This window comes from Hyperolius riggenbachi, chromosome 5, assembly GCF_040937935.1.
Source record: "Hyperolius riggenbachi isolate aHypRig1 chromosome 5, aHypRig1.pri, whole genome shotgun sequence".
NCBI classification, from domain to species: domain Eukaryota; kingdom Metazoa; phylum Chordata; class Amphibia; order Anura; family Hyperoliidae; genus Hyperolius; species Hyperolius riggenbachi.
The window spans coordinates 440,940,787-440,953,766 of NC_090650.1; the positions used below are offsets into that span (position 1 = coordinate 440,940,787).

Genomic DNA, 12,980 nt, shown 5'->3' on the forward strand with positions numbered 1-12,980 from the left:
TAGGAAGTGTTTCTGATGCTGAAACCAGGATAATTACTGTAAAAGTGGGTATCCTGAATAATTTACTGCATTCTACTATATGTCACTACTGGGCCTCTTTACTGCATTCTCCTATATGTCACTACAGGGCCTCTTTACTGCATTCTACTATATGTCACTACAGGGCCTCTTTACTGCATTCTCCTATATGTCACTACAGGGCCTCTTTACTGCATTCTGCTATATATCACTACAGGGCCTCTTTACTGCACTCTACTATATGTCACTACAGGGCCTCTTTACTGCATTCTGCTATATGTCACTACAGGGCCTCTTTACTGCATTCTGCTATATGTCACTACAGGGCCTCTTTACTGCATTCTACTATATGTCACTACAGGGCCTCTTTACTGCATTCTGTTATATGTCACTACAGGGCCTCTTTACTGCATTCTATTATATGTCACTACAGGGCCTCTTTACTGCATTCTACTATATGTCACTACTGGGCCTCTTTACTGCATTCTCCTAAATGTCACTACAGGGCCTCTTTACTGCATTCTGCTATATGTCACTACAGGGCCTCTTTACTGCATTCTACTATGTGTCACTACAGGGCCTCTTTACTGCATTCTCCTATATGTCACTACAGGGCCTCTTTACTGCATTCTGCTATATATCACTACAGGGCCTCTTTACTGCACTCTACTATATGTCACTACAGGGCCTCTTTACTGCATTCTGCTATATGTCACTACAGGGCCTCTTTACTGCATTCTGCTATATGTCACTACATGGCCTCTTTACTGCATTCTGTTATATGTCACTACAGGGCCTCTTTACTGCATTGTATTATATGTCACTACAGGGCCTCTTTACTGCATTCTACTATATGTCACTACAGGGCCTCTTTACTGCATTCTCCTATATATCACTACAGGGCCTCTTTACTGCATTCTCCTATATGTCACTACAGGGCCTCTTTACTGCATTCTGCTATATGTCACTACAGGGCCTCTTTACTGCATTCTGCTATATGTCACTACAGGGCCTCTTTACTGCATTCTGCTATATGTCACTACAGGGCCTCTTTACTGCATTCTACTATATGTCACTACAGAGCCTCTTTACTGCATTCTCCTATATGTCACTACAGGGCCTCTTTACTGCATTCTGCTATATGTCACTACAGGGCCTCTTTACTGCATTCTGCTATATGTCACTACAGGGCCTCTTTACTGCATTCTACTATATGTCACTACAGAGCCTCTTTACTGCATTCTCCTATATGTCACTACAGGGCCTCTTTACTGCATTCTGCTATATGTCACTACAGGGCCTCTTTACTGCATTCTGCTATATGTCACTACAGGGCCTCCTTACTGCATTCTCCTATATGTCACTACAGGGCCTCTTTACTGCATTCTGCTATATGTCACTACAGGACCTCTTTAACTGCATTCTACTATATGTCACTACAGGGCCTCTTTACTGCATTCTGCTATATGTCACTACAGGGCCTCTTTACTTAATTCTGCTATATGTCACTACAGGGCCTCTTTACTTCATTCTGCTATATGTCACTACAGGACCTCTTTAACTGCATTCTGCTATATGTCACTACAGGGCCTCTTTACTGCATCCTGCTATATGTCACTACAAGGCCTCTTTACTGCATCCTGCTATATGTCACTACAGGGCCTCTTTACTGCATTCTGCTATATGTCACTACAGGGCCTCTTTACTCCATTCTACTATATGTCCCTACAGGGCCTCTTTAATGCATTCTGCTATATGTCACTACATGGCCTCTTTACTGCATTCTACTGTATGTCACTACAGGGCCTCTTTACTGCATTCTGCTATATGTTACTACAGGGCCTCTTTATTGCATTCCGCCATATGTCACTACAGGGCCTCGTTACTGCATTCTGCTATATGTCACTACAGGGCCTCTTTACTGCATTCTGCTATATGTCACTACAGGGCCTCTTTACTGCATTCTGCTATATGTCACTACATGGCCTCTTTACTGCATTCTGCTATATGTCACTACAGGGCCTCTTTACTCCATTCTACTGTATGTCCCTACAGGGCCTCTTTACTGCATTCTGCTAAATGCCACTACAGGGCCTCTTTACTGCATTCTGCTATATGCCACTACAGGGCCTCTTTACTGCATTCTGCTATATGTCACTACAGGGCCTCTTTACTTAATTCTGCTATATGTCACTACAGGGCCTCTTTACTTCATTCTGCTATATGTCACTACAGGGCCTCTTTACTGAATTCTGCTATATGTCACTACAGGGCCTCTTTACTGCATTCTGCTATATGTCACTACAGGGCCTCTTTACTGCATTCTGCTATATGTCACTACAGGGCCTCTTTACTGCATTCTGCTATATGTCACTACAGGGCCTCTTTACTGCATTCTGCTATATGTCACTACAGGGCCTCTTTACTGCATTCTGCTATATGTCACTACAGGGACTCTTTACTGCATTCTGCTATATGTCACTACAGGGACTCTTTACTGCATTCTGCTATATGTCACTACAGGGCCTCCTTACTGCATTCTCCTATATGTCACTACAGGGCCTCTTTACTGCATTCTGCTATATGTCACTACAGGGCCTCTTTACTGCACTCTGCTATATGTCACTACAGGGCCTCTTTACTGCATTCTGCTATATGTCACTACAGGGCCTCTTTACTGCATTCTGCTATATGTCACTACAGGGCCTCTTTACTGGATTCTGCTATAAGTCACTACAGGACCTCTTTACTGCATTCTGCTATATGTCACTACAGGACCTCTTTACTGCATTCTTCTATATGTCACTACAGGGCCTCTTTACTGCATCCCCCCCCCCAGGGGATACTTGCTTCAGAAGGTAGAAGCCTCAGGATCCCAACGAGACTTCCCCATCCTCTGTAGCCGGGGGATCCAGCGCTGGCCCCCCCAACAAGTGTGGACAAGCACTGTGCAGGTGTGGCAATATTTACCTACCGCAATCCAGCACAGACACAGTAGTGGTTCTCTGTTTGGGGTGGAAGCAGCCGAAACCGATCGGGTCCGCTTTACTGTGCAGGAGCACCTGGGCTTTCAGGCTCGGCTATTTCTGTCTGAGCTCGAACAGAGAGTCGCTAGTGCGCCTGCGCTGGATTGCGGTAGGTAAATATTTACCTCTCTGGTGTTCGGGGGTCACAGCTCTGGATTGCCGGGACAGAGGAGGACAGAGGAAGCCTCATTCGGATCCAGAGGCTTCCCCCTCCCAAGGTAAGTACACCCCAGAGGGGGATTTTTGTGTTACAGGTCTGCTTTAAGGGATTGCTCGTTTCTCCACAAGGCCGGCGTTCCAGTACACGGAGGTCACTCACCCTGCTGACTTCTTGTGGGCGGCGAACTCTCGGGCGTAGGAGAGCGCTCTGTCCCCGTAGATGAACTTCTCGTCCACCATCGTGGAGCCCATGGAATTCTCTGATATGTAGCTGCGTAGGGTGAAGGGCTGGAAAGCCAGGCCGAGAAACCAACCGACTCCAACCAGATAGCTGATGACGCTGCGGGTACATGGGAAGAGACGCCGGAGGTAAAGCCAGACGCAAACAAGACGTTACAAACCTCTACAGATATCAGGATCGATACTGAGGATTTTTTAGAATTGGGTTAGGAGGTGGCCAGGAGCGGGCATAGATGGGAGATGCAGCCTGACTCACTACTGCCCAGAGCCCACCTGTCCAGATGCCAACCTCTCAAGCCGACACTATACTGTATACAAGGAAGCTCATCCTGCTTAGGGCCCGGGATTTTAAAGGGGAAAGCAAGTTTTGAGCGAAGAGGTCAATTTACATATAAACAATGACTAACCCTCTGCACTCAAGGCACTCACAACACGCTGGAACTGTAGAAATGATTAAAACCACCTAGATTGCAAATTGTATTCGGTTCCAGAAATGGAGGATATTAGCTTCCAAAATGGATTGAAGCATTCTGTACTAGATCCTTTCACCAGCATTGAGGTACTCTCTGTAGAAAGGGTCCCTACACTACCCACACCAGTCCGCAAGCAAGCAATGCTTAGTGTGGTCTGCCTTCTTAAAACAGAAGGCATTTGCAATCATTCAGATTTAAGTGTGTAACTGTGATTACCCACAATGCACCACTGCTGAATATGCAAATTATCTTTATGCCCCTGTAAGCCAGGCTAGCATCCAGAACCACTGGTGTCTAGCAAGCCTATAGCTTTAAAGGTTAGAGAGCCACGTTAACCCAACATACATACAGCCTGTTTCGGACTGTTGGTCTTCCTCAGTGCATGGCAGGGATTGATATGGCTCTAAGGAATAGGGCTTGGACCAGATCAACAAAATACCCAAGCACCTTGGGGTGAGCCAAAACCACATGATGAGGGTGTCAAATTTAAAGCTATAGACTTGCTAGACACCACTGGTTCTGGATGCTAGCCTGGCTACAGGGGGATAAAGAGATAATTTGCATATTCAGCAGTGGTGCATTGTGGGTAACCACAGTTACTTGTCACTCACTCACTTAAATCCGAATTAAGTACTTTCTGGTTTAAAGAGAATCTGAAGCGAAAATAAATCCCGCTGATTCTCTTATATATAACAGGGGCATGTTTGCCCCTGCTAAAACGCTGCTATACCGCCGCTGAACAGGGGACCCTTATCCTCCAAATCCCTCCGTGCAGCGTGGGGATCACTTCCTGGTGAGGCAGGGCTAACGGCCGCTGCCCTGCCTCTCAGCGCGTCTATCAGCGCTGATCACCGCCTCTCCCCGCCCCTCTCAGTCTGCCTTCACTGAGAGGGGCGGGGAGAGGCGGAGATCCGCCGCCTGATAGACGCGCTGAGAGGCAGGGCTGCGGCCGTTAGCTCTGCCTCCAGCAGCAGCAAAAACCACGACCAAGTTGGTTGTGGATTTTGAAGGGGAGGATTTGGGGGGTAAGGGACCCCTGTTCACCAGCGGTATAGCGGCGTTTTAGCAGGGGCAAACATGCCCCTGTTATATATAAGACAATAAGACAATCAGCGAGATTTATTCTCGCTTCAGACTCTCTTTAAGAAGGCAAACCAAACTAAGCATTGTGTGTAGTCCAGAGGAGTCCCGGGACTTCCTACAGATACAGTAAAAACGCAGAGAGACACCAGGATCCCCTTATGGTGGAGCATATTAATGTCAGGTTCTGGATAATTACAAAGTGATGAGGTACTCACAAAGGTGGGTTGCAAGACCAGCATCCACAGTATAAAAACCAGTAAGGAAATCCCGTCCCCACTTGGGTTGTTTGTCTTCAAATGTGTGGGTCACACTCCAGAAAAAAAGATTGCTTGGGTACACAAAACAAACAGTTGACAGCAACCTCTAATAGCTAGGGGGCTATAAACAATATCCCTGGGAGGGAGAAGGCGCCCAAAACATAACCATGGATGTAATAAATATAAAATGGCTTACCTCTAAGAAGAAGGGGCAACGCCAATATAAGAAAGACTTTTTAATAATCAGACACAAAAACGATAACACGTTTCGTGGAGCACAGTCCGCTTCCTCAGATCAAATAAAGCAGTGTCTGGGTAGCCAAGGTGCAGAGTTTGGAGCGCCTAAAAGCATTGCTTTTTTAGCAAGAGGGCTTTTTCTGTCTCTTTTAGTCCCCTATACTCTCCTAGTGGTTTTGTGTCACCCCAAAGCAGTGTGGGTATTCGGCAAGCAAGCAAACACTTCATGCTCATGACCTGAGATTCATGCTGAGGCCTGTCTGATTCTACCACTCCAGGGAACACACATATGCATATAAATCAGTGTACAATCTCCGGGGAGTGCCAAACTGCATTACTTACATCATTAGATAAATGGGCTGGACTGGCATAGGGTACTAGAGTGTTAATGCCTTAATGGCAGAAACCTGAAAAGCCTCAGCATGAATCCCAGGTTTAAGAGCATAAAATGCTTGCTGACTGGTATAGGTAGAGCAGGGACCCTTTCTCCAGAGGGAACCTCAATGCTGGTGAAAGGATCTAGTACATAACGCTGTTGCATTCAATCTATTTTGAAAGCTAATGTCCTCTATTTCTGCAACTGAATACAATTTGCAACCTAGTTGTTTTTATCGCCACTAGTGTTCCAGCTGTGAGTGTTTTGATATACTGTATTATAATCAGTGACTATGGATGCTGAGGGCATACTTCCACGACAGGAAGTACAGATGCTGCTATTTACAACAAGCTTCTGAAACAAGTTATTTACAGAAATATTGAAGAAAACTAGTGCTGCAAGGTGGGTTAAAAGGCTACAAAATATGAATTTCACTTTTCAAAATACTCTCCAGTCTCACTCTAAACATTAAAGTGTACCCAAGGTGACATGTGACATGTGACATGGGCAAGCTAAACATGTGTATGTACAGTACAAAACATATTCATGCTGTTTTACTTTGCTGCCTGAAAGAGTTAATTTCTAGGCATGGAAGTGACAGCTTCTGTCTTGTCAGTGCCTTGTCGGGAATATAGTAAGCATTGCTGATGGAAAAAATACAGCCATAAAAGTGTTCCTGGCAGAATACAACTTCTGAGGGCAGGAAGATATAAAATACATGAACTATTGACCTTTTTCCAACTCTGGGACATTTAAAAGAAGGAGGATCAGCCATACTATGCAAGGATAAAAAAAACACATATATAAGTAGATAAATAGTTGATCTACCTATAAAACAGATGTATTGTACTGTCCACGTTTTAATTTCAGTGAATTTTATACAGTAAATAAAGAGAATCCTGTTCCTGGCAGGGCCATGTCTTCTTCCCATAGTGTGAAGCTAAATCCTGATGTCATTTCCTCCCTTAAGTTTTTTTTATTTTCTCTTCCAATCTGCTGTGTCATTCTGGCTTGCTTGTAAACACGTGTGAGCACAGGATCATGTTGCATCCCCAGCCTGTCACACTGAAGTGTGCTCAGACAATTAGTGAGAAGCAGGAATGTGGCAGGGTGAGATGACAAGCTTCCCTCTCTCACTGTCCTTGGTATGGGCGAGAGAATAGAGGCTGGGTGACTGAAAAAAGATAACTACAGCAGAGACAGTTCTGAATAGATTGGAGAGCTTGCACTGCAGGGTGAGATTCCTGGCAGCATTACAAACACATTGCAGTGTTCAAATGGAATTTGATTTTGTGGCTAACAATCCCGCTTTAATAGGCTGCAACTGACTAGAGGCAAGAAAACATTGTAAATGTTTAAATATAAAATAAAACCATAGGATATCTAAAAAAAAGTCATTTTTAGGAGTAGGAGGATAAATACAATTGTTAATCTCACCAGTTTATTTTCACCTTGGTTTCACTTTAAAAAGAGTTTTAACATTTCCTAACTTCCTTCCCACAACCCAAAAGTATTGAAGACCTCCCTGTACTCAATTCCCCATCACTCTCTAGTGACAATAAATCCATACTGACCAGAGGGGGGCGTTGAGTCTGGTGATGATGCGGGACAGAGCCTGCCGGCGATTCGGGTCGGAGAGAAGCCCCATGGCTGGTCGGTTCCGTGCTGCAGGCCTCAGAGGTAACCGGGACTCTAGAAAGAAAATAACAATCATATTGTAGTCATCGCGGGATTATGAAAGCGGTCACGGAATCCATTCTGGGGGCAGAACGGCCGGCAACATAAACATTCCAAACATGCCTGTCACAGATTCCAAAGCTACATACACACCTGGGGTAACTGTCGCCTGAAACAATCATTCCTAATCGTTCCAGATAACAGTTTAGGAAGGATTGTATAGACACAGTGCTTATCTATCTGCTGAGATTCTGGTGTATGGAGAGGGAAAGAGGAAAGGCTGGTGCACACCAGAGCGGTTCTGGAGCGTTTTTTAAAATGCTTGCAGCGGGAAACCGCTTGGCTAATGAAAGTGAATGGGCTGGTGCGCACCGGAGTGGCTCGTTTTTTTCCACAAACGCAAACTCGGGGGCTGCAGCATTTTTTAGATTTCTGAGGCATTTCTGCCTCAATGTTAAAGTATAGGAAAGTGGAAAACCGCTGTGAAAAACACTAGATCAGAGCGGTTTTCCAGGCGTTTTTGTTGCAGAAGCTGCTCAGTAACAGCTTTACTGTAACAATATATGACATCTGCTACACAAAAACGCTCCAGAAAACGCTAGGCATGTTTAGAAAATCTCTCTATACATGCCTAGGAATCGCTCTGAAATCTGCTTCAAAAACCTCATGGGCTTGATTCACAAAAGCGGTGCTAACTGTTAGCACGCCTGTGAAAACCCCCTTAGCACGTCTAAACAAGCTTTTCGCGCATAAAACTTTACGCGCGTACTGCACAGAGCGCAGGGCGCTCCGCGCGACGTGCCCATTAAAGCCTATGGGGCTTAATGCGCAATCTGATTGAGAAATCCGGTGCTAACCTACTTAGCACCCTGGTTAGCGCGTCTAAAGACTTTAGACGTGCTAAGTAGGTTAGCACCGCTTTGTGAATCAGCCCCTAGTGTTTTGCAGATCTGCTGGAGGTTTTTGGTGTGCACTGGGCCAGAGTGTGCAATAGCCACGCTGCTATGGGGACAACAATAGTACGGTAATATCGGCCACAAGTTTTTAGGCCTAACTAATTGCTAAAGAGGAATCCACCAACACTGTCAGTGTGTGTTGTTGTTGTTATTGGTCACCGTCTACACAGGCACAAAAATAGAAACATCACAAAACATTCCTATGTTGTTTGTAGAGTCTCGTTTGTAGTTATTATCCCTGTGTTACTTTGTTTGATTGTGTTTTTTTCCCGCACCACTCCATTGACACTCACCCCCCCCCCCCCCACACACACACACACACACGCACGCTCGCACACACACACGCGCATAACAACAGAACATTCCTCATACATGTGTGATACTCCAGTAGCACATGCCAGAATACAGACGAAGGTGGGGCATAGTGCAAGTGTGTTTGTCAGACTCAGGTGACAGAAGATTATCGCTGGATCTGCCCTCTTGCAATAATGGGTGTCCTGTTCTGCAGCAGCTCTTGGAAGTGAACCCCACCATGCATGGGACCTGCTTGTACATAAAGCACTGCATACAGCTCAGCACTGCAGCTTGCAATGTAAGGCCCAGTGCACACCAAAAACCTCTAGCAGATCTGCAAAACACTAGAGGTTTTTGAAGCAGATTTCAGAGCCATTCTACGCATGTTTAGAGAGATTTTCTAAACACGCCTAGCGTTTTTTTGGAGCGTTTTTGTGTAGCAGATTTCATATATTGTTACAGTGCAGCTGTTACTGAACAGCCTCTGTAACAAAAGCGCCTGGAAAACCGCTCTGATGTAGCGTTTCTCAGAGCGGTTTGAGCTTTTCCTATACTTTACATTGAGGTAGAAACGCATCTGCAAACCGCAAAAGTGCTACAGGAGCCACTTTGCGGTTTGCTAAAAGCCTCAAACCGCTGGTGTGCACCATACCATTGAGATACATTAGCCAAGTGTTTTCACAAGCAGCAGCGGTTTTGAAAACGCTACCAAAAACGCTTGGTGTGCACCAGCCCTTAGTGTGTGCTGCTACATGGCCCCCTGCTCAGTGCAGCCTTCTCAGTGCGAATGGCGGCATGTGTGGAGAAACGGCCGGCAGCAGATCCATAAAGTCTGGTCCTTTTAGTTATTATTTATTGTATTTATAAAGTGCCAACATGTTGTGCAGCGCTGAACAATAAACAATTAACAACAAACAATTAAGGTCAACAGTAGCAAAAAAAAATCTGAAGTCTGCCATATTTATTTCCTGTTAAAAACACCACCAGTTGCCTGTTAGCCCTGCTGATCTATTTGGCTGCAGTAGTGTCTGACTCTCACCAGAAACAAGCATGCAGCTAATCTTGTCAGATCTGACAATGTCAGAAACACCTGATCTGCTCCATGCTTGTTCAGGGGCTGTGGCTAAAATAATTAGAGGCAGAGGATCAGCAGCATAGCCAGGCAACTGGTATTGCTTAAAATAGTCTCTGAAGTCTCATAAAATTCAGGTTTTTATTTTAAAAATCTCTTTATCTTCATTGCCCTAACTAAAACGCCACATCCCTGCGGCTGCACACTAACTAAATCCCCCCAAACTCCCCGGGGCACATTGCGGGGAGCGCTTCCGAGAGAGGCAGTGCTTTCAGCTGCAGCTCTGCCTCTACGCGCGTCTAGCAGCACGTATCTCCGCCTCCCCCGCCCCTCTCAGTCTTCCTTCACTGAGAGGGGCGGGGGAGAGGTGGAGATACGCGGCGGATTGACGCACATGGAGGCAGAGCTGCAGCTGAAAGCTCTGCCTCCTCCAGCAGCAAAATCCACCACCCAGAAAGTCATGGATCTTTGCTGGGGAGTTTGGGGAGATTTAGTTAGTGTTCAGCCGCGCGGATGCGGCATTTTAGGTAGGGCAATGATAATAAAGAGATTTTTAAAATGAAAACCTGAATTTTATGAGACTTCAGAGTCTCTTTAAAAGGTAATAAATATGGCAGCCTCCATATACCTCTTGCTTCAGTTGTGCTTTAAGACCACATCATTCATGTCCAAGTCAGTCCACAGGAAGGGTACCCGATGATGGGGTGTGTGATCAAGTTGGATACACTGAGGGGATGACACTACAGCAAACAAGGAAAGGTCTGCACTTGTCAGTTTGAAGTTACCATTATTATTGACGTGTCAAAAATACAAGTTCGGCAGGCATCAAGCAGGGGACACACCTGTATCTACACCCCCCAAAATCCCTGGTATGGCATGTCATGTGGGAGGAGCTCCCTTTCATCCAGTTTTGATACAAAAAAAATGAGATGAATATTTAAGACTCTTGCTATAAACACTAATATCTGCTATATGACATTTATGTTCTCCCCCCCTGTCCTGCATTCATATCAGGAGGAGGGGATACATCCTGAACAGGTCATGTATTTCCTGTACAATAATAATGTGACGTCATACCAGGCATCTAATATATAGATAGATATAGGGGGAGGGACAGAGATATGGCGAGGGGACAGGGGCTGCCCTCCTCACACATCAGCTATAACACTGTATATAATACCACCCATACATTATCACTGTAATAATGAGAAGCCCCCAGTGACGTCACTACCCCAGGCAGCCCTGTATACTCTGCATGCAGCTCTACACACAGCACAGCTGATAATAATAACGTGCAGTATTACTATCCAGCATTCTCTGCTATTATGTGATTGTATGAAGATCTCACCTCCTCCTCCAGCAACTGCTGCTGCTGTCACTGGGCTCACTTCCGCATCATAGAGTCCAGCACAGGGAGGAGGAGAGAGCGCCTACACGGGAGACACAGCGACACCTGCAGGCGCCAGCTGTCACTGCACTCACTGAGGAACTCAAAGTGCAATATAATCTAGGAAGTTTTGAATTAGGACGATTGGCACACAAAAGCAAATTTTGCCAGTCCTACAATGCAACATCACTTATGTATTATTAATAAACTAGTGATCTTAGCCAATTTAAAAGTCATCTGCCGCACGCCCGCCAAGCGCTCACATGCACGCACACGCCCGACCCTCACGCCGCGTGTGCACGCTCGCCCCTCCTGGCCCCGCCATGTCATTCGCCCAGCTCTCCTCAGTGTCTCTGCATCCCTCCCTGCACATGCGCAGAACAAACACACACACACGCACAGGGACATGGGTCGCAGAAACACTTGCGTTTTATTACGTAGGATGATTCAAAATTCACTAAGCAGCCAAATATAATAAAACCACTTACGTGATATTGTGTCTGCCTTATGTGATTGATGCTTGGACTCCACAAGACCTGTAAGGCCCCGTTCACACTTGAAATCGCAAAACGCTATCGATTACCGCTAGCGTTTTGCAGGAGTGATTTTTCCGCAATTAACGTGGAAAAATCACTGGACAAAGTAGGGTTTTGGGAGCGATCGCAATTAGCGGTTCTATACATGCTAATCGCGATCGCTCAAGAATCGCCGCCAAAACGCTGCAGGTAACGTGTTTGCAAGTATTGCTAATCGCAAAACGCCTGCGATCGCAGCAGTGAGAACACTGCCATAGGATAACATGGGCTAAGCAGTTTCAAAAACCGCTAGCTGTTTGCGGTTAGCAGGAATCGCGCGATTCCTGCTTAGCTGTGAACAAGACCTGTAAAGGTATCCTTGGGTATTGGACACCAGAGTGTTAGCAGCAGATCCTAATGCTGGGAACACACGATACGTTTTTGCGGTCGATTCTCCGATCGATTTAACATTCGATTCTCTTCTCTTCCGCTTGTTTTTCTTATCCTTTTTCCCTACATTTCTATGAGGAATCGAGCGGAATATCGAACGCATCGATCGTGTGGGAAAACGAAACATGTGTTCCCAGCATAAAAGTCCTGTAAAGGTACCCACAGATCTGGGGCGTAACTAGACTAATACTAAAAAAAATCTGAGTTTCACTTACCTGGGGCTTCTGCCAGCCCCTTGCAGCCTTCCTGTCCCGCGTCGGTCCTCCACGATCCTCCATTCTCCCGCCACCGGCTAGTTTCATTACCGTTGACAGCAATTGTGCCAGCGCGCCTCGAGCCATACGTATTTTTCTTCGCGTTCTTGCCTGCAATAGCGTCCTGGGCTAATAGCGAGGGGAACGTGAAGATACACGTGGCCCGGGGTGTGCAGGTGCTGTTGCTGCGTCAATGGTAACGAAAACAGCTGACGGCGGGAAAATGGAGGATCATGGATCCTGGCACAGGACAGGAAGGCTGCAAGGGGCTGGCAGAAGCCCCAGGTAAGTGATAGAGGGAGGAGTAGGGGCCCCCTAAGCCTCTAGGCCCCCCTGCGATGGCAAAGGTTGCAGGGGTGAGTGCTACGCCAATGCTACAGATTTAGCCATATATGAGCAGATTGACCAAAAGACAAATCTCTATCTGATTTAATGTGACCGCAGGCCGATTCCTGATCAATTTTAGCATGAAATCTGTCAGGAAACGGCCTCATGATGCCACCTCC

General features: G+C 46.0%; 1 protein-coding gene across 1 annotated transcript in view; it reads right to left on the reverse strand.

The window, feature by feature from the left end:
- The window catches only part of GPAA1 (glycosylphosphatidylinositol anchor attachment 1), a 113,697-nt gene extending 102,445 nt beyond the window's left edge, over nt 1-11,252 (reverse strand). The window contains exons 1-3 of the mRNA XM_068235002.1: nt 11,217-11,252; nt 7,444-7,561; nt 3,364-3,543 (exon numbers count right to left, since the gene is read on the reverse strand). Of these exons, the coding sequence (XP_068091103.1) occupies nt 3,364-3,543; nt 7,444-7,517 (254 nt within the window). The 5' untranslated portion in view covers nt 7,518-7,561; nt 11,217-11,252. The remainder of the gene's footprint in view (nt 1-3,363; nt 3,544-7,443; nt 7,562-11,216) is intronic.
- Between the last annotated feature and the right edge of the window lie 1,728 nt (nt 11,253-12,980).